This window comes from Rhinopithecus bieti, unplaced genomic scaffold, assembly GCF_001698545.2.
Source record: "Rhinopithecus bieti isolate Rb0 unplaced genomic scaffold, ASM169854v2 scaffold_48387, whole genome shotgun sequence".
Lineage (NCBI taxonomy): Eukaryota > Metazoa > Chordata > Mammalia > Primates > Cercopithecidae > Rhinopithecus > Rhinopithecus bieti.
The window spans coordinates 1,369,506-1,395,027 of NW_016819911.1; the positions used below are offsets into that span (position 1 = coordinate 1,369,506).

General features: G+C 36.9%; 1 protein-coding gene across 1 annotated transcript in view; it reads right to left on the bottom strand.

The window, feature by feature from the left end:
- Nucleotides 1-25,522, bottom strand: part of PRDM5 (PR/SET domain 5) — a 233,986-nt gene that overhangs the window by 115,488 nt on the left and 92,976 nt on the right. The window contains 4 exon segments of the mRNA XM_017859310.1: nucleotides 2,994-3,122; nucleotides 3,383-3,475; nucleotides 4,905-5,079; nucleotides 7,605-7,779. Of these exon segments, the coding sequence (XP_017714799.1) occupies nucleotides 2,994-3,122; nucleotides 3,383-3,475; nucleotides 4,905-5,079; nucleotides 7,605-7,779 (572 nt within the window).

The window sequence follows — 25,522 nt, forward strand, 5'->3', positions numbered from 1 at the left end:
ACAGGCTTTAGCCACCGTGCCCGGCCGATTTCTTTTTTTATAGGACTGCATTTATGAAAGAGAAATACACTTTTAAATGGCAAATAGGAATTTTTGTCTTATTATTCAAGATGCCTATTCCATTTAATGTGTTGCCTTTAGTAGGCTATCACAGGCAAGAAAATGCTTCTTAGTAATTGAAAAGTAACACGGCTACTAAAGGAGAAAATTCTCCCAGGCAAAATGAATATCTGATAGCATATATTTGGTCATCAATTTCCTAAACACCATTAGGAGAGTCACCATTCAGAAAGAATATTACCTCTTTTCCAGCTCCTACTCATTAGGATGGTCCATCTTCCACCAACAATCTTTATTGCCCTGTCCTAGACCTCATAGCAACTGCTCTTTGATACTAGGCCCTACTCCTTCCCATTGGGTGGGTCCGAGAAGGAGAGAGGAAAGAAGGAAACAGATTTCTCCACCCACCACTCTCACTTTACCCCTGCACTCCTGACACAGCTCTGCTGCCAGGTATCAAGGGGAATACATCAAACCCTCATCCCCACTCTTCAAGCTTCTCTCTCATTTTCATGGCTTCTCCTCTACTTTGCCCTAGAAGAATCCTAGCTCCTCTGAGAAGACACACAGGAAAAATGTATGACTATTCATCTGAGAATGTAAATAAATGTTATCTCCCATAAATGCAAAGTCCCTTTGTCAGCAACCATGGAATCTAAGCAAGAGAGAAAGATGGGAAGTGATGAGGAGCTTGGCCCCCTCACTCTCTCTTTCCTCTTAAGTAACTGTGAGGAGCCTCATCACTCTACCAGCTCCCCTGGGCTCATGGATAACAGCACCTGCAAAGCCCTAATTAGATGTTATACTATCTTAACTTCCCTGTTGAGGTAAATCTGATATTTGACTTTCAGATTGAAACTTTCAAAAACATTTAGGAACACATTACTTACATCAGTAGGCCATGTGAGGAAATTAATACAACTGTGCTGAATACACAATCACTTAAATACTCAAGTTTCAACACACTCTGAGCTGAGTATGCTTCTAGGAGCTGGTCTGAGAACCTACCTACCACATGTTACGGTTGCTATGGAAAAATGTGATCCATATTTAAAAAATCAGCTTCTCTCTAATCATCATCCTCAATTCATATCACCTTAACAAAAAAAATTTGCCATCAAAGATCTCTTTCTTTGAGTGCCTTGTCTTTCTATAATAAAGGATTCTACAAGCATGTATATGAGAGCTTCTTTGTTTACTATCTCCAATAGGGAATATTCTTTCCTCAAATGCCTGTGTAGCCCATAGAGGAAAGGGGAGAAGCAAGAGACATACTATGAATGAGAGAATAACATCATGTACCAACCCCAGTGAAATACATGGCATAGTAACCGTTAGCTAAAACACAGCAAGATTTTACACTTTATATGGTCAACAAATAACAAAAAATATAAAACAAGATTTCCTTTTATGAATTATTTCCTACAAAATCACCACAAATTTCCAGAATTAGTAATATTACAATATGCAAGGTCAACTTCAAGAAGCCCCAAAGAAATTGTGCTTATAGCACAGCCTGAAGACCACATGCCCAGTAAGAATGCAAGTTTCCAGAGTTTCGTATGCATCTGGTTTTTCACTTAGTTCAGCAAACTTAAACTTTAAAACTGACATGAAAGTTCTATTACAATTTATTGCAGACATAGATGAAGAAAATTAAGGATAGCATTTTAACTAGAACAGCACTGAAAATCAAAAAACTATGAAGGCAAGTCTATCAAAAAGTTATGCTTGCCTTTTGCAATCATAGGGAATATCCCAGTATACTGAAATCAGAAAAAATGTCATCTTCCCTAAGTCAGCCATGTATTCTTCAAAAGGAAAGAAAGAAACCAGAACACTGTAAAAGCCTAGTGACGGGCACCAAGCTGGAGGTGCATTTCACAAGGCCCTACTTCCACTACACAGAGCTTTCACCATAGGCTGCACTTAATATGCAGCCCAATCCAATGATGGAAAGTTGCAGCTAGCAGTTGTTCATGCCAGCCTCCATAACTGTATTATTATTAAAGTGAATACTTTTTGGACAATGAACAAATATAGGATACAGATGCTGGGTGCAGATTATCACCTTCTCCTGAATATAAAAATAAACAACTGAAGGGAGAAAAGAAATCCACTTTCCCCAACATCCAGAGACACATAGCTACCCACTTCCCAGAAGTCAAGGCAAAAATAAACACATGAACAAAGAATATGAATAGAAGAACACACAGGGTTTCATAAATCTCAACCTCCTTTAAGGAGGAAGTCTACTGAGGTAAAAAGACAGGAAGTAAAAAGGTAACTGGGACAATATAGCCATCTGTTCAACTCACTGCAATAGATTTAATCCCTAAACCAAAATATATTTACTGACAGTATACCATGTGCTAAGCAGATACACCTAAAAGACAGTCAAATTTTATATTTGTTTTACTGTTTAGCTATTAGATGAAATTCAAATAATATTTGTTTTCTTAATCCATACATACTCAATTCCAATGTCAAAATGTCTTAGCAATTTTCTCTAACTTAGGAGAACTGTAAGTATTTTCACAAGTTGGATTTTACTGTAAAAATAATAAGGCAGAAGGACATCACTTAATAATTACAAATTTTAACAATTTATAAAAGAAATGTCATATGCCGAAACATTTAAAATTGTTACTTAAAAATATTAATTCTTAATGCACCTGACTACCCAAACATAACTAGACTCTAACTAAGGCTTACAGTTACAATTAATTCAGAAATGGAAAAAAGAATAAATGCTGCTAAATTCAACTTGAGAAAGAAATAGTGTTCAGTGAAAGAAAAAACTCCACTGCCAGCGCTCCACATCTGTGTGAAACACAATGGAAAAGCCAGCTCTCTCCTCAAGAGTGAGAATTAAAAACAGATCGCTGCAGCCTGGGGAAAGGAAGCCCCTTCGGAAACGACCCTCCAATGACTCCTCACCAGTGTGGACATTTTCCTGGTGTCTTTTCAGGGCATCCTTGCTCTTCAGCCTCTTTCCACAGCTGTCAGCCTTGCACACAAACCTGGCATCCCCCCGGCAAGTCTCCTGGTGCTGCTCAAAACTACAAGACAACCAGCAAAGCGGAACAGGGAGAAGAAATGGTGAAGACATACCTACAAAACTCTAACATCAGCAAGATTTTGTAATACATGCTCCCTAGTAGAGTTTTGGGGTCATTCCATGCATTACCTATGCAGGTAAGAAGAAAAGCATTTAAATTCTGTAGGTATGTGAAACTGAATTACTAAGAAGCATGAAAGTGTGCATGCAAAAAATGACCCACAATTATATAACAGCCATTTCATAACTCAGACACAAAACCTCGATGCTGAACTGAAGGAAGAATTGCAAACAGAGCACTGAAAACTTCGCGAAGACTCCTTCAGACTGCTTTTCGCTGTGCACTGAAGAACACTAAAGGGAAATAGGAAAAAGAAAGAAAAAAAAAAACAAAACTGGAACTCTAAGACAAAACGAAACTATGCTAACTCTGAATAAAGTCACGTTCGTGATCCTTTTTTTCATTCTGTCTTCTGCTTTTAAAATTTTAGTAGTACCTTATTTAACTCTAAGCTCCTGCTCAGCAGGGTGTCTTTTGTATAAAATATAATACAAAACGCAATAAAAGCAAACTAGAATGAAACTTAACATCTATTTATTTAAAAGCATATAGCCCTTGCTTGTTTTCTTAAGAATATACAATAGAACTTCTAAATATGTAGTATCCTGCTATTATAAGTTCTGATACTCTGAACATTTAGTAAGTTTTAAGCACAATTTTCATCTCAATTTTATAAGCAAAAGTTGATGCATATAATATTTATAGTCTTAGTATGAAATGTAGCATATTTCAGAATTTTAGTTCAATGAAACACAAAAATGTAACATTAAAGTCTATGTTAAAGATTTCCTGCTCATAAGTAAGGTGACATTCTGTTAAAATGAGAAGCTAAGGTTGGAGAAAGGAAGTAAATGGCAGGATGGCAGCACATAAGAGAAGAGAAAAAGACATATGTTGATGAGATGGGACAATTTATATTACTTTCATATTGGAAGTCATTGGCTTCAACAAAATGATAGTCTACAGTTGTATCCAACATGTAAATATGCTTTTAAATTACTTAAATTCAATTATCTGATTAAAATTAAAAACTTTAATGAGTAAAAAAAAATAAAACTTTACAAATGCATGTACCTACTTTCTCACTTTTAATAATTTCTGATCCTGTAAAATATTTAAATAAAGATAATTTTATGTTGTTAATATAAATTGTTAAAATAAAAAAGGGTAAAGAGCTATGTGTGGGATCATCTAATTCATCATATTGTTATATCTGGGACCTATGCATCTTTAAATTATTCCTCCAAAGTTGCTCTCAAACAAACAGTGCTTCCCAAAATGTCCAGGAATTCTTTATACTTTGAACTCTCCCCATTTCTTAAACTTTTATTTTAACAGATTCCAGAAGCAATATAAAATGTAGACAACTAAAAGTCTGTTACCTCGAAGGAGTAACTAAATTAGGCATATCTGAATTTCAGATTAAACCAGTAAGTTTGATATGTAATGGCAAATTATTAAATGGACAAAATTAATTACCATAAACAGTGTTTATGTGTTAAAATTCATAATTTGAATATTTCAAAAATCAACATACTATACCAAGAAAAGATGAGTTAATGACAATACCAATGTGAAATGCTTAATCTCTCACGCACACATAAACATGCGCGTGCACGCGTGCATACAAACACACACACACAGGTTAAAAACTATAAGTTAAGCCAAGTGGAATAAACTGTGTTAGTTTATAATTTTAAAGATATTCTTTAATATACGCACTGTCTTTGCAAAGCCTGCTTAACTGGGAATTTCTTCCCACAGTTCTTGCACTTAAATTCTTTCTCCTCTGTGGGTTTCTGATGCAATGTCTGAAGATGCTCAGCAAGAATATCCTCACTGGTAAAACTCGATTCACATTGAGGACAAGCATAGTCCTCTTTACAGCCAAGGTGATCTGCACATTTACAAGGAAGCATATTCATGAGACAAAAATTCAGAGCCAAGAAATGCTAAGTTTTGCTCTCATTTTAAATTAATTAATTAATTGTGCTTAAGGATACTATATGAGTAAATTCTTATTATCACTACAAATATTAATAGTATTGGCCACAAAAAAAATAATAGCAAGTGTTACTAGAGAGAAATACATTATTTTCAAAATCACTTGTCTTTCAGCAAATTAATACAAAGTCAAATTCCTTATGTAATTCATCCTATAATGTTAACTTTTCATATCAAAATGTTAAATTAGAAAACAAAAGCTATTCCTGAAATTGGTCATTTTAGCTCATTTTACCTTCACAAGGAGAAAATCCAACTGAGGCAAACTATATTGAATTACCAAGGGGAATCTCACATACGTGTGAAAAAAGACCAAGCTCATAAAAACAGTGCTGATTAAGCTAGTAGAGAGGGTCAGGCTATACGGTCCCATATAGACTGGTGCAGGTCTGACCAAATTTCTCAGTGTGCTATTTAAGTAACACATTTGTTTCTGATTATGAAATAAAATTAGATTTAGAAAATGTAGAAAATAAAAAGCACCAATAATCCCATCATGAAGAAACAACTGTCATAATATTACTGGTAAGCCTGACTTGCCGTTAGTGCATACATATTCTATGTGCAGTCTAAGAAGAGGTAAATTTAGGATCATACTTTATATACAATTTTATATGTTTCCCCACTTAACACCTTCTCAAGTCAAATGTTGGCGTTTTTTTAAACTTAAAGTACCACAATTTATTTAACCAAACTCTTCATTGTTAGACATTTGGCTGGCTTCTTTGTTTCTTTTGCTGAGTTTGATTTTGTTTTGTTTCTTTGCTTTTCTAAATAAAACTAAGAATTCTAAAATAAAAATAGCCACAATACAAGTGCTTGGTTCATACAATTCTGTTTAACTTTCTGTTGATTCTTTTTACAAAGATAATGAAAACTGGTACTTTAATAACTAAAGCAGAAATCAGGGCAGTAATAGGTAAGTAGACGACTTATTTTTAAATTAAAATAATGGACAAAATAACTTGCCCTGAGGACAACAGAGAAAAAATAAAATACAAAAACAAAGAAAACACAGAATAATATAGAAATAATTCCCATCACCCAAAATACGACATTCCAAATAGCATAATGCATATAAGCCTATCCTTATCTTCCCCTTAAATAATTCAACTAAAATAAAGAAACAGAAGCATAAGCTGGCAATGGTGACAGAATGTTCACACTTTCTCAGCCAATAATATGCAGGTAGAACAGAAAAAGTACAGGAAAAGCATACTACCACTTTGACTAATGAAACCAGTATCACTTCTGAAGTGGCTTTGCTCCACAAAATGCAAAAGTACCGTATAGTAAGTATCAGCCTGCTATGGTCTGAATGTTCATAAATCCCCAAAATTCATATGTTGAAACTTAAACCCCAATGGAATTGTATTAAGAGGTGGGGCCTTTAGGAGGTGATTAGGTTATGAGCACCCTGTCCTCATGGATGGGCTTAATGCCCTTGTAAAAGAAGCCCAAGAGAGCTTGTTTGTCCCTTCTGTCACATGAGGACATAGCTGGAAGGTACTATCTAATTAGAAATGAGCCATGAGCCCTCCCCAGACACCAAATCTGCTGGCACCTTGACAGACTTCCTAGGCTCCAGAAATGTGAGCAATAAATTTCTGCTGCTTACCAAGTATCTAGTCTAAAGTATTTTGTTATAACAGCCTGAAAGGATTAAGATGAGGCCTATTACAAAATGTGAATACCTACAGCATCATTCACATATCCCTTAAATTTCTCTTAGGAGTAAAACACAATAACATAGAAACAAGGCCAATAAGAATTGATTATTCCCTGGCAGTTAACAAGCAAGTGGCTGCAGTATAGACTGAGGAAGGTGTGACCTACGGTCACTGAAAGTTTTTGGGAATGACACTAGGGCGACCTAGCAATCCTCCAGGCTTCTGTGATCAGAACAGAAAGAGATGCCAAGAAGCTGTAGGTTCCCAAAAGATCCCAAACAAGAGGAATCAATCCCCTTTGGATCCAGCAAGCTCTCTCGTGTACCTCACTTCCACACTCACCTTTTCCCATATGCAGATGAGAAAGTAAAGTCTCAGAAAGTCAGCAACTTGCCCAACGTTACAAGACTGATTAGTGGCAGAGCTAGGGCAAGACTACAAAAATCCTCATTACTCATTATCCCAACGTGCCAGTGAGAGCAGTGAGAGCCAGGAGCTGCCCCAGCAATACAGCCGTGCCTACAGCCTAGGCAGTCCTATAGGGTACCTTCATCACCCACCCCCAACATACTTTTCCTGCGGTAAGAAAGATGAGCCCACCACAGGATACCCTCTGAGAATAATTTTGACAAAAACTAACTTTATTTGAGAATGTCATATTACAAGGCAACTATAATTCAACCACAGTTTAAACTACATTTTTTCTACAACTTTTCTTCTCCCAGATCACCAATTAAAGATGCAATACCTTTTCTGCCTGCTGTTGATTGTCTTCTGGAATTTTCAACTTCCCCTTCTTTGATGACTGTCATAATTTGCTGTTCTTCCTCATCAGCCTCCATGTCACTATCCAGGTAGCCAATCAGAAGCTCCGTGTCTGTTTCTATATCTTCAACTGCCAAATAGAAAATGTTTTCTCCTTCCTGAAACAAATTTTTTTAAATGCTGAACCATTCATTTGTTTCTGATAGTAATTAAGAAATAATTTTAGGACACATTAATAGAGTACTATGTGTGCATGAAAAGTTATTATTACTTTTTTTAAATTTCTAGTTGATCTAGGTGCTGAAAAAGGCAGGTGGCAATATTCAGTTACCTGGCAAATAAAATACAAATACATATGACAAAAGGGTAGTGACATTTATACATGTCAAATGAAATATGGATAATTATGTCCAGTTTTCAAAGTGAATTTTGCATCACTAACTGGCCTTATGCAAGCAACACTTTGTGGTAGCCTATAAATGCAGTTGTCATGCAACAGTGTTATTTACACATGCAGACAGAGAGCAATGAGATATCAATGATTTCGTTATTATTAACACTAACACAAAACTTAAAAAAAAAAAAAAAAAAGTCTTTCAAGTTCTAACACAAACACAAACCAGAGGAAGTGTAAATAAGTTCATTCCCTGAAAGAATTTACTGAAACCTGGTCCTGATTTAGAAAAAATACTAGACATCTGGGAAGTTCAAGGTGTTGACGGAGCCATCATGTGTACCTCACCTCTTTGGTCTCTCTAAATCTCACTGAAATGACAGACATGAGAAGAAGAAAAAAAAAAAAAAACAAGATCCACCATCAACATATCAAGATATTTTAGAAAGTCCTGGAAAACAGAAATCAGACATAGTCAAAATAATAGATAACTAATGCAGAGGAAACTTCGACCAATAACAGACACAGAAGAGGAATGCTACAAAGGACCTTCTTTCCAAGGAAACTCCAGAGAAACTTCACACGCGGAATCAACTGATACGAAAACCATGCTGGGCCTTGGGCCAATCACCAGGGAAGCCAGAACTGAGGCTGTAAAGTGGGCTGTCCCCAGGAGAAAGCACCCAGAATTGCTCTCTTTTACATAGTTAAGGATTTGTTCTGGGAGGGTTCCTAGTGAGGCTGCTGAATATAAAGAAAAGCAAAACAGAGACTGAATTTATTTAACCTTCACAGTGGCAAAGGCAGGAAAGGACAAAGAAAATAAGCTCCACCAATGAATGAAATTCAATAAAGCACAGAGCACAGAACAAAGTCTTCTTTCCTTTTGCAATATCATAGCACTTATGTTTAAAAGGAGGAGGAGGAAGACAAAGGAGAAGTGAGAGGGGAAGGAAGAAGAGAGGGGAGGAAGGAGAGTGTATGCATGTATATATTTATGTATATATGTAAACACAATTAGAACTTTCACGAAAAATTGCAAAGACATGAATCAAATTGTTTACACAGCTATTTTGAGGATGGGAGAGGGGCCATATTCAACATTGTTTTAGTTTGGGAGGACTTTTTTGAATAATAAGCATAGACTACTTTATAATTTTAAAACAATATATATTAGAAAATTTCATGGAAGAGACAGAAATTATGATCATATTCATCCAATACTATGGAAGGAAGACTTGATTCAAAATTTCAAAGCACTGAAGCAAATCTAATCATGAGCTATACATAATTTATAGACATTCCTATAACATTTGAACACTCTTGAAAGTTTTAAATTTTATATATCCAAAACATTAAAATGTTATTTCTAGTTAAGATCACTGAATTAACTTCTATACAATTGGTACTCTTAGTGCAACAAAAACAAACAAGCAAAAAATACACAGACACTAAGCAAGAGGTCTCTTTAACTCAAAAGCAGTATTTTCCAGGTCTTTATTAGATGAGTTTTTAACTGTTCGGGTAACTCACTCACCTAATAAAGACTTCAGAATGCAATAATAAATCTTAGTGTTTATCTGATCAACATCCACGAAAGTTAATTGAACCATCATCCTAATATATTAGTGATTAATTTTGTGATGGTTTTGATAGCACCAAGTAAAGATAATAATTTTTAATTTTAAAACACGATAGGATTAACTTAAACTAATAATAGGATATGGCACGTCTGTTTAGAGGCTCTGTAATAAAAGAAAACGTTCATATACCAGCTAAAACTTTAATTTCATGAAAGTAATGGCAGCATTACAGGCTCCACAGGACCAGCTGCATGCTTTTTCTCTGTTTGCCAAAAAATGTGATATAAAGAGGAATATAGTTACAGGTATTACTTCAATGTATTTATTTAATGCAGATGTCTGGATATCTCTGTACATACAATTCCAATCACTGTGCAGACCAACAGTCTCTGTCCTTTCATTTGCTACCCCAATACTATTAAAAAGTATCCTCTCAAATCACTTCCTTGCATACACTGCACTAATTTTTAATCATCCTACAAATCCTGCAACTCTTTGTGGTGTTGTTCTCCTCCCTGCACACCTCAGATTGACAAGGCCCGCCACATTCCTAATTTCTGGAGCCATTTTGTCCACCTGGAGGCTCATCCCAGGCCTAATCTCCTTCCCTTTGGCAGGAAGGATTTAGAGTTGCTACAGTTTGGGTGTTTGTGCCCACAAACCTCATGTTGAAATGTGATCCCCAATGCTAGAGGTGGGGCCTGATGGGAGGTGTTTGGGTCAGGGGGACAAGCCTCTCATACATGGCTTGGTGCCATTCTCAGGGTAATGAATGAGTTCTTCCTCTATTACCTTCCCAGAGAGCTGATTATTAGAAAGAGTCTGGCACCCTCCTTATCCCCTCTTTGACCACAACACATATTGGTTTCACTTTACCTTCCACCATGAGTGGAAGGAGCCTGAAGCCATCACCAGAAGCAGATGCTGGCACCATACTTCAGTACAAGCCTATAGAACTGTGAGCCAAATACTCATTTTTTTAATACATTACCCAGTGTCAGGTACTCCTTTATAGCAACACAAATGAACTAAGACAAGAATGTTGCCCCAATGCTCTGGGACTCAGTATCAGCTTCCTGTTGTCATGTTGTTGTTAGCCTAGCAATAACCTTGTGGTTCAGATTTGATCACTGGTTTAATATTCTCATCCTGAGATTAATTCTCCTTACTACATCTATCATTTCGGGTCTTAGGTCATTCCCTTGAGCACAGTCCCTCCTGGACTCCTTGTATATACACTTAAGATTAGCCACCTTCCTGTGACTCTGCCTAGGGGCTAAGATCCTGCTTGTGATTCAAGTCACTGGCTCCAGGTGATTTTATTAAAAACACTTAGAAACTTGTTCAACATCAACGCTTGCTGAAAAGCAAATATTCCCCAGCCATCGATTTTCAGAGCATTATAATTTGAATACAACATATTTATAGAATGAATGGTTTTACAATTGTTATTCATCTCTTGTATCACTGCCTATTGTTCTGAATTTTTTGTCTTTTTTTAGTCTCAATTCATTTTGCTTTATTTTATTTGCACGTTGTTTTCGGCTAATTACTTCTACTGCATGCTGTGTGTAATATCAAAAGTCACCACAGCCTAAAGGCCCAAAATATAAGTTGAAAAAAAAGTCAAATCTCTAACAATTGGTTTTAAAACATTTATCAAATGTCATTTTAATTTTTAAAAATGTATGTAAATCAATATGCCCCAAAAAGAAAAAAATATGTAAACAAAGGTGTTAACAGGGCTGTTTCTAATGGAGGAAATCGTGAGGACTTTGTACAGTCATCTTCTGCTACTCTACATTTTATAATTTTTCTAGAATTAATTAATTAATTTTATTTATTACTTTTATAGTAACAGATAACAATGGATAATTAATAAATCCTGTTCCTTGATACCAGGAAGCTGTACTACATGGCGACCAAAGAGAGCAGGGCTTTGGGCTGCTCAGGGTTCAAAATCTCACTCTAGATTGACTAGCTATGGGACTGAGCAAACAGCCTAATCTCCCAAATCACCAATTTTCTCATTTGTAAGACGGAGACAATAGTAGTGCCTATCTCATAGGATGGCTGTGAAGATTAAATTTGGTAATATTTGCAAAGTCTAGCCAGGTGCCCTACAAGCTGAAAGCATTCATGAGTGACAGCTACCATCATTACTATTTAACAAAAACTTGAATGCCAGTGGTTAACATATTCATTTTGTTTCCAAAGTCTGTTTCAACCAAACTATCACACAAAGTTGCTTTTACCATGCTGCTTTTGATTACATTTCCTTTGGCCAAAATGCTCTCAGTCAAAATATAATCCAGCTCCACTGCCTGCCTAGCAGAGCTCTGAAATGCTCTGCCCTGGATCTCCTGTTGTCATGCTCTCTTCCCCTGTTAACATGTTAAAGTGTTGCTCTGGTTTGGACCTCAGATACCAATCACTTGTCTGAACCATGTGTCCAACCATGAAGTCTGCCTGCAATTGAGGGGTTTCCAAGGATAGGGATTATTCAGTGCTAAAACTGAGAGAGTCCTGGGCAAACTAGGATAGTTGGATACCCTAACTACACCCATCATGCTCTCCATAATCACATTCTTAACCCCACTTAAGATTTCCTAACAACAATATTGACTGGGTCTACCTCTTTCACCATCTCTAGGTCCAGATCCGGATTCTCAATATTTAGGGCCAGTCATATTCTCAGATACAACTCCAACACCCTACCAAGTGAACTCCCATCATCTGAATTTTCATGTCATTCTCTTATTCCCAAATCTCCTTCAGATGTACCTGCTCCTTTTCTTCCATCCAACTAGTACACTTCTCAGAAAACATAGAGCTAATTCCTACCTTAATACAACTGCAAAGATGCCACTTGGCCCCTTTGCTATAACTCCTCCACATCCTCTGAGGCACAGCTCACTTTCACCCTCCTTTGAGAAACTTTCTCTAATCTACTAAATTCACGTAGGAACTTTTAATTAGGAGTTCTCTATATCAGTTGCCTTAACTTCAATTGGACACATCATTTACTTCTGTGGTTTTTGTCACTTAATTCATGTGATCAATGAATTTCTAATATGTGTTGCTCTTACCTCCCCAAAAGATGATTTTCTCAAGTGGACAAGAATTATCAAGTATAAGCTAATCTCATAATACTTGCTCAATATTTTTTTAAATAATAGGTAGTAAAATAGTTGTGCCAGAAGAAAAACAACACATAAGCTTACACAATTTTTCCTTTATTTATTTACAGCTGGGAGGCTATTAAAATAATCCAGGTCATACATAGTGGTGACTCAAGAGGACTGTAGCAGTGAGTAGTGGAGGCAGTGGGAAGTAATCATTCTGAGCATGCTTTGAAGGGAAAGCAGATGCCATTTCCTGATAGATTGTATATGGAGTGTGAGAGAGGAAGGGTCAAGGATGAGTCCAAGGTAATGAAGTTTTCTCTGAAGCATTCACAGATGTTGCTATATTTAATAATGATTCTTCTTACAGAATCGAAACAAAACACTATGAATTTTTGCTTTAAATCTATCTCTTCTCTGTATATATAAATATAATTTCACGTGGACCTTCACTAAGGTACCCTGGAATATTAGTCAATTCGGTCATTTACTATCCTTCAACAAATCTTCAAAGGAGTCATTCATAATCCCCAACCAAAAAAAATTATTTTAGATGATAAATTGACTCACAAAGCCCTTCCTTCGGACAACGAATGCATTCTGATAAGAAAAGGAGAGAGTAGAATTTTGCTTCTTTGAATAAACCTGAAAAACAATACCAGTGGCTTAGATTGTATCAGACTGGTCATTTTGGTAACATCATATAATATGGAATTCAGATTTGCTGGCAAACACACACACAAAAGCTTCTCCAAATATGATAGTTGTCATGATTTTCAAAAAATCTTTTGTAATAAAGATAAGCAAATCCAGAAGAAAAAGCAATAACCTGGCTAGGATGCTTCAGTAGAAAAGTCAGAGGTAGTGCCATGTGGTGTGGCCATTACAGAGCTTTCTCTGGAGGCAAGGGCACCGCCAAACTTCTTATGCATCAAATTAATCATTGCTAAATTCAGAATGTTTAGAAGGGCAGTCATATAAATACAGTGATGTTCAAATAACATTTCAACTGTCATGAATTTTGAATGGTTTACTTTATGTAAATGGTCTTAAACAACGCTATAAGAAAAAAACTATTATCATCAGTATCTCATCTCACACTAGTAACCTAATTCTTAGATTCCCAAGGTATCTCAGTGCACTGGGTGGGAAGTTCCATCACAGAAAATCAATCCGTGGGTAAGAGAATCCAAGCTCCTATGCCAAGGGTTAATATCAAGGCCTGAGGGAAAGCACTGGAGAAGCCAGCCAGATGGTAGGCTTTGGAACCCGATTAGGAATCAGTACAGCCCTCAATGTCCTCATTGTAAAATAGAAAATACAACGCCCCTAGACTTATTAGTGCTTTGGAATGGATTCTACTGCAAATGTCTGCTAATTACATGGTTAAGAACACTTAGAAGAAATAATAGTATCCCTCATTTATATAGTACTTTGCAGTTTTTAGTTTTTCATGTACTTTATCTCATCTTACCTTCATGGAACCCTTGGAGATATGGATGGAAATGTCCAGTACACTGGATAGATACTGGCTTGGGAGTCAGATAGACTTGAATTTGTATCCTAGTATATAACTTAGTAGATACAGATCTTTAGGCAAGGTTATCTTAACTTCCCTTAGTCAAGCTTTCCTCACCTATAAAGTGGGTTCAATAGTATCTACTTTAAAGAATTGTTTTGAGGATTAATACAGAATATGTAAAGTACACCTGGCAGATAGGAAATGGTTAGCATCAAGGTCTGTCTCCAATAGGAACTTCTCCAAAGGAGACCCTCCAACACAACTGCATTTTACGTATGGGAAAACTGAGGCCCAGAGATGAAAAATAAAGTGTAAAGATCTCACAAACAGTAAATTCTAGAGCCAATCTAGAACCTGAGGCCAGGACTAGCATCATGAGAACTAGAATAATCAGGTCAGGAATTAAGTAGAATTAGTTATGAAATTATGCAACTATAATTTTAACTGCACTAGATAAAATATTTTCCAAATGAGTCTAAAATAATCCAATGCATTTAAGGGCTGAAGGGAATTTGGCCCCATATAATTTTTTATTCTTTCTCTTTAATTCAGCGACTTACAAAATTATTCTTTTTTGGTCAAGCACTGGGCTCAAAACATATAGTTTACTTTGTGGCCTCAGTCTCCAGTACAGGAGAAGCTTACATTCCACTACCTAGCTACATCTGATATTAACATATTCTTGGAGTAGTTTCTTATATGTGGCATATAACAGGAAGAACACTTAAGACTATCTTCTGGCTTTGGCTTGGCCACTCTGAGGCTCTGTCACCTCGGGGCAGCCTCTTATCATCAGAACTCTTAGTTTATCTGCAAAATGATGGAGTTGGACTTTATAATCTCATCCTTTCTAGAGCTAGACTCAATTGCAAGTGAAATAAACTCATCTTTGGGGAGTCTAGTTAATGAATTTAAAAGGCAAAGTACATATACAGGTTGATCTGATTACTGCTTTCCCTCTCAGACCTCACCCTACTAAAACAAAGCATGGTATGGAATTAAGAGAAATACTTAACTAGGATTCCTATGAAAAGCTGGAATACACAACCTTGTAAGGTTGAGAGGCCCATTCTCCAAAATTACATAGAATAACATAAGCCATGCTTTGATAAGATTTTATCAATGTGACTACTTCTGTATTGTGGTAATGGTTAGGACCAAATGAACTCAAGATGCGTTCCAGTCTAATTATTTCTGCTTCTATCACTACACAGAAACATTTACTCCTAGATATCTAGGAGATAAATCTAATTTTCAAATTCTCTATGACCCTTCCACATCCGGCATTATGTGTATACCTCAACTTTCTCTGATAATTTGCCCTTTGTCTCTTCTCAAGTGCCATGCCTCACTAGCATAAATCTATCCTAATGAACTCATACATCTGAGGTTCAGTTCTGCTATTTCAAAACAGTAAAAGTCTCTTGTTTCACAAGGAAATACTAGTCCCCACTGTGTGCAAATAAATACAACTCCAGGAGAGGCCACGGGTAATTTGGTATTTCAGCTGTATCTGTATGTCGCTTAACTCAGTTTTTGTTTACTTGTTGGCAGGCTGCTATCTACATGTGGACACTGTAAGAAAAACCATGATTGTGAAATTGGCAAAGGCACAATTCATCATCGTATTGAAAAGGTAGTAAACTGTGAAAATCCACACTATCCAGCTAACATGACTAATGGGTAATCCACAGGAAAGGGAATTATCTTCAAAACAATGCAAGGGCTTACAAATGAACAATTTATACCAGTGTAGAGGGAAAAATAAGTCTCTGAACTGCTATCCAATAATCAATAGAAGTAAAAGACAAGCGATGAAGGTGCAAAAAAAGAAAACAGAATGAAACAGTAAAGATTTCATATTTAATATCCTCTCACATAAAGCTTCTTTACTAAACTCCTGAACCAGCCTGAACCTGTGTATCAATATGTCTATAGCGCTCAACCTACAAAGCTGACAAACATCAAGAAAAAAAATCATTTCCACATTAAAATTCACAAAATGTATCTATAATCCAACAATAAAACCAAAAGTCTTTGAAATAAGACATAAATGTAATAGACCATAGGATTCCTGTTTATTCACTCTTCTCGCAGTAAGAGGACTTTCCCAACTTGCCATGTGACACAGAAAGTTACCTTTGGGGTGTGGGTATTATGAGTGTGGCCAGGTGACTTGCACTGACTGATGAAATGTGAACAGAAGCAAAGTGAACCGCGTCCAAGTGAAAGCTTTAAAAATCATCACATTTTGGCCACTGCTCTCTTTCCCCTTTGCCAGGAAAACACATGTCCCTGATAAGGGTTGTATCTTCAGAAGCCATGTGGAGCCAAGCTGTGGACAGAGCCATAGCCTCTGGCAGCCTATACTTTTATCAGCAAGAAATAAACCTCTGCTGCTATAAACCACTAAGAGTTTAGGGTTGTTCGTTGGAGCAGTCTTCTGAGCAAAAACTGACTAAAGCAAAATAATATTCTTAAAAATTTTTTTATTTGAAAATAAGAAGCAAGTGACTTGAAATCAAGGAAAATAATGTGAGGCAGAAAATGACAGTTGTATTTAAAACAAAGAAGAGGGCAGGACATACTGATTTCATGTTCAGAGTTGCATTAATCAGGCCCTATAAGAAAAATGAAGTTTCAAAGAACTGCAAATAAAATCTTGTTTGCTAGTCATAACTTATAATCAGTCATACAGTGAGGAAACAGTTTAATATGATTCCTAAAAACAGAATACTATACTAAACAAAAAAATCAAATCTATAAGCAAAGAATATCAATCACAAATTACTAACATATGTGTGTATGTATACACATATTTTTCTCTGAGGGGCTCAAGCAGAGATAGTAATGTTTGAACCATCTCATGACACAAATCTGATATCATGGAGAAAAGAATCAACAGAAAAGAACATAAAATAAACAGAAGAAGTCGCTACTTTTTCTTGTGATGTGAGCTTGGGTAGCAGTGGCTTTTGAAAGAAAAATATATACACTTCACCTCTTTTATTAAAAATAAGTTATCAATATTGACAAACCATGAAAGTGTTGCATCAGATAGTGCTGCGGAGGAGAGGGCAGCCATTTTATACACAAATGATTAGAGGGCAGATATGTTCTTATTGCAAATTTGCTTTATTTACATCAGAAGCGCTTTTAACTGACCTCCCCTTAATTGGGTCCTAAACTTAACTGACACTCTGCATACCACAAAATCTACTGAATGATGCCCCACGCGAAGTCTTCTCAATTAGGAAGCTGCTGTCTTCTTGTTTGCCCACACATTCTGTTCCTACCACCTGACTGTCAGGCATGCTTCTCACAGTCCCACACATTCATTCCTACACCTGTTCAAAACACTGAGGACAAGTTACTGTAATCATATAATTTAACTACATTTTAAATAAAGACAGCTGAGTAAGAAAAATTCAATTGTTTCTAAGAAAATCAACTGAACGTGTTGAAAAGTCTTACAGATATGTCTATAAAAGAAATGGTCAAATTATATGAGGCAAAACAATTATAAAAGATAGAGGAAAATCACAACTCTAGAAAGACTCTGAACTTAGATTGCTTTGCAAGAGTCTACTTATACTACTTTAAAAAGAGTAAAACTGGATATTGAGTGGTTATGAAAAAATATGACAGCCAATGCTAATGAGAGAACCTATACTTAGAACCAAGAAAGCTTTGGTCGTAAATCAGTACATCGATAAATATAGATTTATAAAACTTAAGGTAAAATAAAATGTGTGAAGTATCAAGTCTATGACGCCATACTGGGGCCAACTTTTATCAACTTAATATGAATCGGTCCATATCACATCAGAAAAGAGAGTGTCAACTAAATTATTATATAAGCAGGTCTGAGGAACAGGCCCCCCATACATGCTTCCTAACCATCTGTGCTGTTCCTATCAGAGTCTTTTCCATGTTCATCTGTATTTATTTAGCTGAATCCCCAACTGGGTTGGAAGCTCCATGGGGAAGGGATTATACACCCAAATTCTATTAGTCCATTTTCACACTGCTATGAAGAAATACCTGAGACTAGGATTATTATAAAGGAAAAAGGTTTAATTAACTCACAGTTCTGCATGGCTGGGGAGACCTCAGCAAACTTACAATCATGGTAGAAGGCACCTCTTCTGGGGGAAGGGGAGATAATTAGTGCCCAACAAATGAGGAAGCCCCTTATAAAACCATCAGATCATGTGAGAACTAAATCACTGTCATGAGAACAGGGTAGGGAAACTGTCCCCATGATTCAATTATCTCTACCTGATCCCTCCAATGATACATGAGGATTATGGGAACTATGATTCAAGATGAGAGCTGGATGGGAACACAGCCAAACTTTATCACAAATTATATAAAAATTATTCCCCAAATATTCATTTATGCTATATTGCATGAGAATTAGCTAAACACAAACCTCTCCTCTCCCTGGCCTCCTCACTTCCCCATGAGCTTGTGAGCCTGCTGAGGGCAGGCACTATATCATATTGACCTTTGTGTCACCTCAGTACCTAATTTGACACTTTGCTCACTGAAGGTTATCAACAAAGTATCTGCTGAATTGAATCAAATATGAGGAAAAAATGTCATTTCCTTTTGAATTAGTAACACAGTAAAGGCAAGAATGTCATTCAGAAAGAATGAGCTACAATGGGGTTGTAGAATAAATTTCCTATTCTCAACAATTTCTTAAGAAGTCAAAAGTTGGTCAACAGTTGAGAGGGTGAGAGGGTTTCATCCAAATCTTAAAAAAAGATTAGACAAGCAACTATGCTCCCTGGAAAGAGAACCAGCATTATGCCAAGCATACCCCCATTTGACATACCAGAAACGTATTAGATAGCTGAAAGTTTATTCAACACATTTACTACAGCATATAATGTGCAGAGTATTGAATACCCACACATATAAGGCTGGTCCTTCCCCCCTCGACTTTGTATGCCCTCAGGGGAAACAGAACAAACAGGTTAAGTAACAGTACAGTAGTCCCCTTCTTATCTGCACTTTTGCTTTCTGCTATTTCAGTTAACCTTGGTCAACAGTGGTCCAAAAATATTCAATGACAAATTCCAGAAATAAACAATTCATGAGTTTTAAATTGGGTGCCATTCTGAGCAGTGTGATGAAATCTAATGCTGCCCTGCTTCATCCCACCTGGGACAGGAGTCTTCCCTTTGTTCAGTGTATCCATGCTGTAGATGCTACCCATTCATTAGTCACTTGGAAGCCTTCTCGGTTATCAGACCAACTGCCACCTGTCACAGTGTTTGTGTTCATGTAACCCTTATTCTACTTAGTAATAGCCCCAAAATGCAGAGTAGTGATGCTAGCAACTTGGATATTCCCAAAAGAAGCTGTAAAATGCTTCCTTTAAGTGAAAAGGTGAAAGTTCTTGACCTAATGAGGAAAGAAAAAAAAATAATAATATGGTGAGATTGACAACATCTATGCTAAAAATGAATCTTCTACCATAACACTTCGAGGAAGGAAAAAGAAATCTATACTAGTCTTGCTGTTGCACCTCAAACTGCAAAAATTATAGCCATGGTTCATGATAAGCGCTTAGTTAAGATGGAAACGGCATTGAATTTGTGGATAAAAGACAGGAACAGAAATGTGTTCCCAGTAATTACAATCAGACTTGGTACTATCCAGTTTCAGGCATTCACTGGGGATCTTGGAACATATCCCCAAAGAAGGGGCTACAAAGTGTAAAAAGGAGGAAGATAGTTGTACAGAGTACAGAGAATGGTGGTTACAGAATTTTTTGAGGTAGTTTCACGCTGATGTTTGAAACTCACTCTGAATATGTGAAAACTAGATAAGTTCTAGACAATATAATATTAGTAGGGAATGGGCTCATTAAAATAGGGAAAACAACATTATCAAGGTCAAAACACTAAGAAAAGTAGATTTATGCTATAAAAAGCAACAAATCTAGCTTAGTTATTACAGGAAAGTTATAAACAATCAGACTAAAAAGTAGCTTCAACATGTGGAAGGACTGAAAAGTCAGGCATAGATTAAACATGGCCTATGGATTGCACATTTGAAAAAAACTAGTTGAAAGTAGCCTGTAAGAAATGTTCATTTGATCAATGTGATGGTTAATTTTATATTGCTGAATATTTGTGTGCCCCCAAATTCATATGTTGAAATCTAATTTCCCATGTAATGGCATTCAGAAGTGGGGTCTTTGGGATGTGATCAGGTCATGAGGATGGATCTCTCATGAATGGGATTAGTGCCTTAGAGAGCTCCCTTGTTCTCTTCCCCAACATGAAGTTACAGCAAAAAGACAGCTGCCTATGAAACAGGAAGCAGGCCCTCATCAGACAACTGAAACAGCGGACACCTTGATCTTGGATTTCCCAACCTCCAGAACTGTGAGGAATAAATTTCTGTAGTTTATAAGCTACCCAGCATATTCTATTTTTGTTATGGCAGCCTGAACAGACTAAGACAATGTATCAACTGGACTAGGACATGGAGTGTCCAGATATTTGGTCAAATATTATTCTGCGTGTTTCTGTGAAGTTGTATTTAGATGAAATCAACATTTATATCAGTAGACTAAGTAAAGCAGATTACCCTAAAAAGTGTAGGTGGGCCTTATCCAATCAGTAGAAGGCCTGAATAAAACAAAAAGGCTGACCCTCCTCCAAGCAAGAGAATTTCAACTATCATCAAGCAAGGAATTTGGCTTTTCATGCCCTCAGACTCAAATTCAGGTATTTCTGTGTCTCAAGTCTGCCTGCCTTTGGACTGAAACTACACTATCATTTCTCCTGGCTCTCATGCCTTTAAACATGAACCAGAATTACACATGTGCTCTCCCAGTTCTTCTTCTTGACTCACCTGCATATAATCCTTCAATGTCAACAATTTTTAATTCTATGATTGTTTTCACATAACTAATTTGAAAATAGTCCTGATAAAGATAAATCATATGAAGAATTATTGAGCACTTATGAGCTCTTAGGACTTGAGCACATAAGGTGAAGCACTTAGGACTAAGTATAACATAATGAAATAAAATACAGTACCTATTCCTGAAGAGTTTACAGTATTCTTAAAGAGTGGAAATAGCCATTAATCAACCACCAAAGAAATAAAAATAACTTGATGAATGTGAAGACAAAGAGCAACATGGTGCTATTGAAGTATATAATAGAAAACTGATGTAGTCTAGAGTTCAAATAGGAGAAACCTAGCAAAGGGAAAATATGTGTGTGTGTGTGTGTGTGCGCGCGCACATGACCTGTGCCTGTGTGCATGCATGTACACACATATTTGAAAGTTGTAGAATAAAGGTGATATGGTTTGGTTGTGTCCCCACCCAAATCTCATCTTGAATTCCCACATATTGTGGGAGATAACTCATAGGGACAGGTCTTTCCAGTGCTGTTCTTGTGATAACAACTAAGTCTCACAAGATTTGATGGTTTGAAAAATGGGGGTTTCCCTGCACAAGCTCTCTCTTTGCCTGCCGCCATCCATGTAGGATGTGACTTGCTCCTCCTTGCCTTCCACCATGATTGTGAGGCCTCCCCAGCCATGTGGAACTGTAAGTCAACTAAACTTCTTTTTCTTCCCAGTCTCTGGTACATGTTTATCAGCAGCATGAAAACGGACTAATACAAAAGGAAAGGAACTTGCACATTGAATAGCTGGGTAAAAGAATATAAGCTATAAAGATGAAAGAAAAAAAGTGGTTTCAGGGAAGCCAATAAAGGATGAGTTGAAAGATGGAGGTAGCTGTCCACAACACCTAATGTTGCCTTGGAGTCTAACAAAAGGAAGTCTGAAAAGCATCAAGTGGCTTTATGACAAGAACAGAACTAGTAACCTAAGACAGAACAAACAGAAGGCCAGAGGGAAGCAGAAACCAGGTTAGTGTGGGTGGCAGAATACACTGGAGGTAAGAAAATGAAGACACAGCTTATAGACAATTGAAGGAAGGAGATGATAAAGATCAAATGGAGAGAAGGGATAACCTACAAGGCAAGTGTTCATCAGAAAGAGAAACAGGTAGAAGATTTGTTCTTAAGAAAGAGGAGGGCATATTTCTCTATTCTAGGAAAAAAGAATGAGAAAGTGTGCATTTGTAAGGCAGTGTGAATGTTGATGTCAGAAGTTCAGGAATATATAAGTATTGTTTATTATCATCTTTCCTAATATTCCAAAAAAGAAAAATATATGTTTTATAATATCTTTTTAATTTTAATATATTTCCAAATGTTAACAAAGACTATTACATCTCTTCTTGGTCTTTTTGCTAAGATCAAGTATAAAGCAGGATACTTGTATTTTTCTATAGAAACATCCTCTTAAGCACTGAAAGTGCTCTCAATTCCAAATGACTTCTAACCCATGATTTCTCCTGTAAGTCTTACAGTTAGATACTTTATTAGCTTTGGTGTTAGATCAATTGTAAACATCAACACAACTCATATATTTAAAATGTACTTAAAACATATATGTATAATTGTTGTAAAATGTACAAGTATTCATCTGAATCTTCTAGATAAAAACTGATTATTATGCTCATCATCTCTCTCTGACTGAGGGAATCTAGATACCAAAACTGCATGTTTGGCTAGAGTGAAAGGCTCTGTTCCACCACTTTCATATACTTGGGTTCAGTTTTTTCATCAGCAAAATGGGAATATTACTACTACTTTAGGGGGGATTGTTAGAATTAAATAAGACAATATATCTAAAGTGTTAAGCATAGTGCCAATTACTATTAGTCACATCGACTATTTTTATCATTATTATTAATAAACCCAATATAAACGGCTATGTGCCACAAAATTTATATAGAGTGAAAATCAGATGTTCTGAGGCTATTCTACCCATCTGCCTATCAAATTCACCATGCTCTGGAGGTAACTTCCAGCACCATCTCCACCAATCTACCACCAACATGCTCAGGAATTGCCATGCCTGACTTTCAGTCCAACACTAAGTCTACAGGGACTGGTTACTACAACTACCTGATTGTTATGAGGCTAGTGATACTGTTATAAGGCTAGGTTTCCTGAAGGATATATTTAATCTCTGGGGTGCCTGCTGATGCAAAATTTCAATAATTTGATAAATTTGTATGATGCATCAAAGTGATTCCATTTGAAGTCTCATTTCATAAGCATGGATAATAAAAGTTTTTTTTATGTTTGTTCTGTTTTGTTTTTACTTATTGACTGACTTTCTAGAAGTAAAACATTATCATAGAGCTTCCCTATGGGTTCTAGATGATGTCAACAGAATTAAAAATCATCAACTTTATTCAATAGCAAGGTGCAAAGTATTTCAAAGGCTTGTGATATTAATATTTTACATACAACTTACACTTTTACATACAACATAACATTATTCCAACCAATGTCATGTTGCATGTGAGATATCTGAAACAAAGCAGGTTATACTTACAAAGTTTAATATAAAAATATAAATGTTTGATAATGAACATTTTACATTTGATAAAGTAAAACACAAGCCACCTTTGGGAGGCCGAGATGGGCGGATCACGAGGTCAGGAGATCGAGACCATCCTGGCTAACACGGTGAAACCCCGTCTCTACTAAAAAACACAAAAAAACTAGCTGGGCGAGGTGACGGGCGCCTGTAGTCCCAGCTACTCAGGAGGCTGAGGTAGGAGAATGGCGTAAACCCAGGAGGCGGAGCTTGCAGTGAGCCAAGATCCGGCCACTGTACTCCAGCCTGGGCGACAGAGCGAGATTCTGTCTCAAAAAAAAAAAAAAAAAAAAAAAAAAAAAAACAAGCCACACATAGATACATGCTATATTCCAAAGTACAGAAATGGGCATGGAATTAATTAAGTCACTGAGGGAAAGTTCTCAAAAGCCTAGTTGAGTTTACATTCTACTGCTTGGAGAAGTGTAGGGTTAATTCTCAGTAAGAATGACTATGCCCCTTTTTGTTCCTGTCTACTGTCTGCAAAACTAATAAAACAGAAATGTGTAAACCACCATAAAGTGTGCATAGCCATATCTCAAAGGACTTAATTAACCACAGGAAAAGAAACCAGAAAATGACTCTGTTTTAATCTCTGTCCACTGAGGTGAATTAAATAATATGACCATTAAGTACCAGCTTAAGAAATCACAGACACACTAGTCAAATGATTACCCATTTAATTAAGTATAATAAGACAGTATGTATAGTTTTGACATAAACTAACCATGATAATGATTCATACAATTACTTTCTAGACTTCTGTTAAACAAAGCTCCACGTGAAAGGAAAGCCCATACTCAAACTTTACAACCCCTCTTCCATTCAGCCTCTGTACCTTCCTCATGCAGTAAAGTACTGTAGACAATAGCCTACATCTCTGCTAGTAATCTTCCTTTTTCCTTCCCTCAAGCTGTCTTTTTTCAGGGAATAAGATAAAGCTTTTTATTTTATTATTTATTTGACACATAATTATACATATTCATGGGGTACATAGTGATGTTACAATACATATATATAGTGATCAGATCAAGATAATTAGCATATCCATCATCTCAAACATGTATCATTTCTTTGTGTTGGGAACATTCAATATCTTCCTTCTAGCTATCTGAAACTATATATTATTGTTAACTATAGTCATCCTACAATGGTATAGAATAGCAGTCCCCAACCTTTTGGCACCAGGAACAGGTTTTGTAGAAGACAATTTTTCCATGGACAGGGATTGGGTGGGGGATGGTTTTGGGATAAAACTGTTCCACCTCAGATCATCAGGCATTAGTTAGATTCTCATAAGGAACACACAACCTAGATCCCTGGCATGTGCAGTTTACAACAGGTTTTGCACTCCTATTATTATGGGATCTTTGGGGTGTTGCTTTTCTGGCTGGAAACCTCTGTGGCCAGTCGTGCCTTTGCCCACTGCTTCGGCCCACTGAGGTCATTCTGCCCACTCGACCTCGCAGGCTGTGTTCAGCTCACACTAATGGCCTGAATTCCACACTTGCCAAGGGAGACTGCATCGAGCAGCAAGGGGTGTGAGAGCTAGCGTGGGGTCTGGCCAGTTCACAGATATGCCAGCTGCCGCAGAAGAGTGGGCAGCAAAATGGTGGGCAGCTCCAGGTGCCAGCACAGGTGCCAGCTCTCTGCAAGGCTGCAGCTGGGCCAGGCACACTGCAAGCAGCTTCCACAGCTGACACCAGGGAACACAGTGGCATCGAGAAGCTTGGAGACACCAGGAACTGCAGCACCCCAAAGAAGGAGTCACAGCCCTGG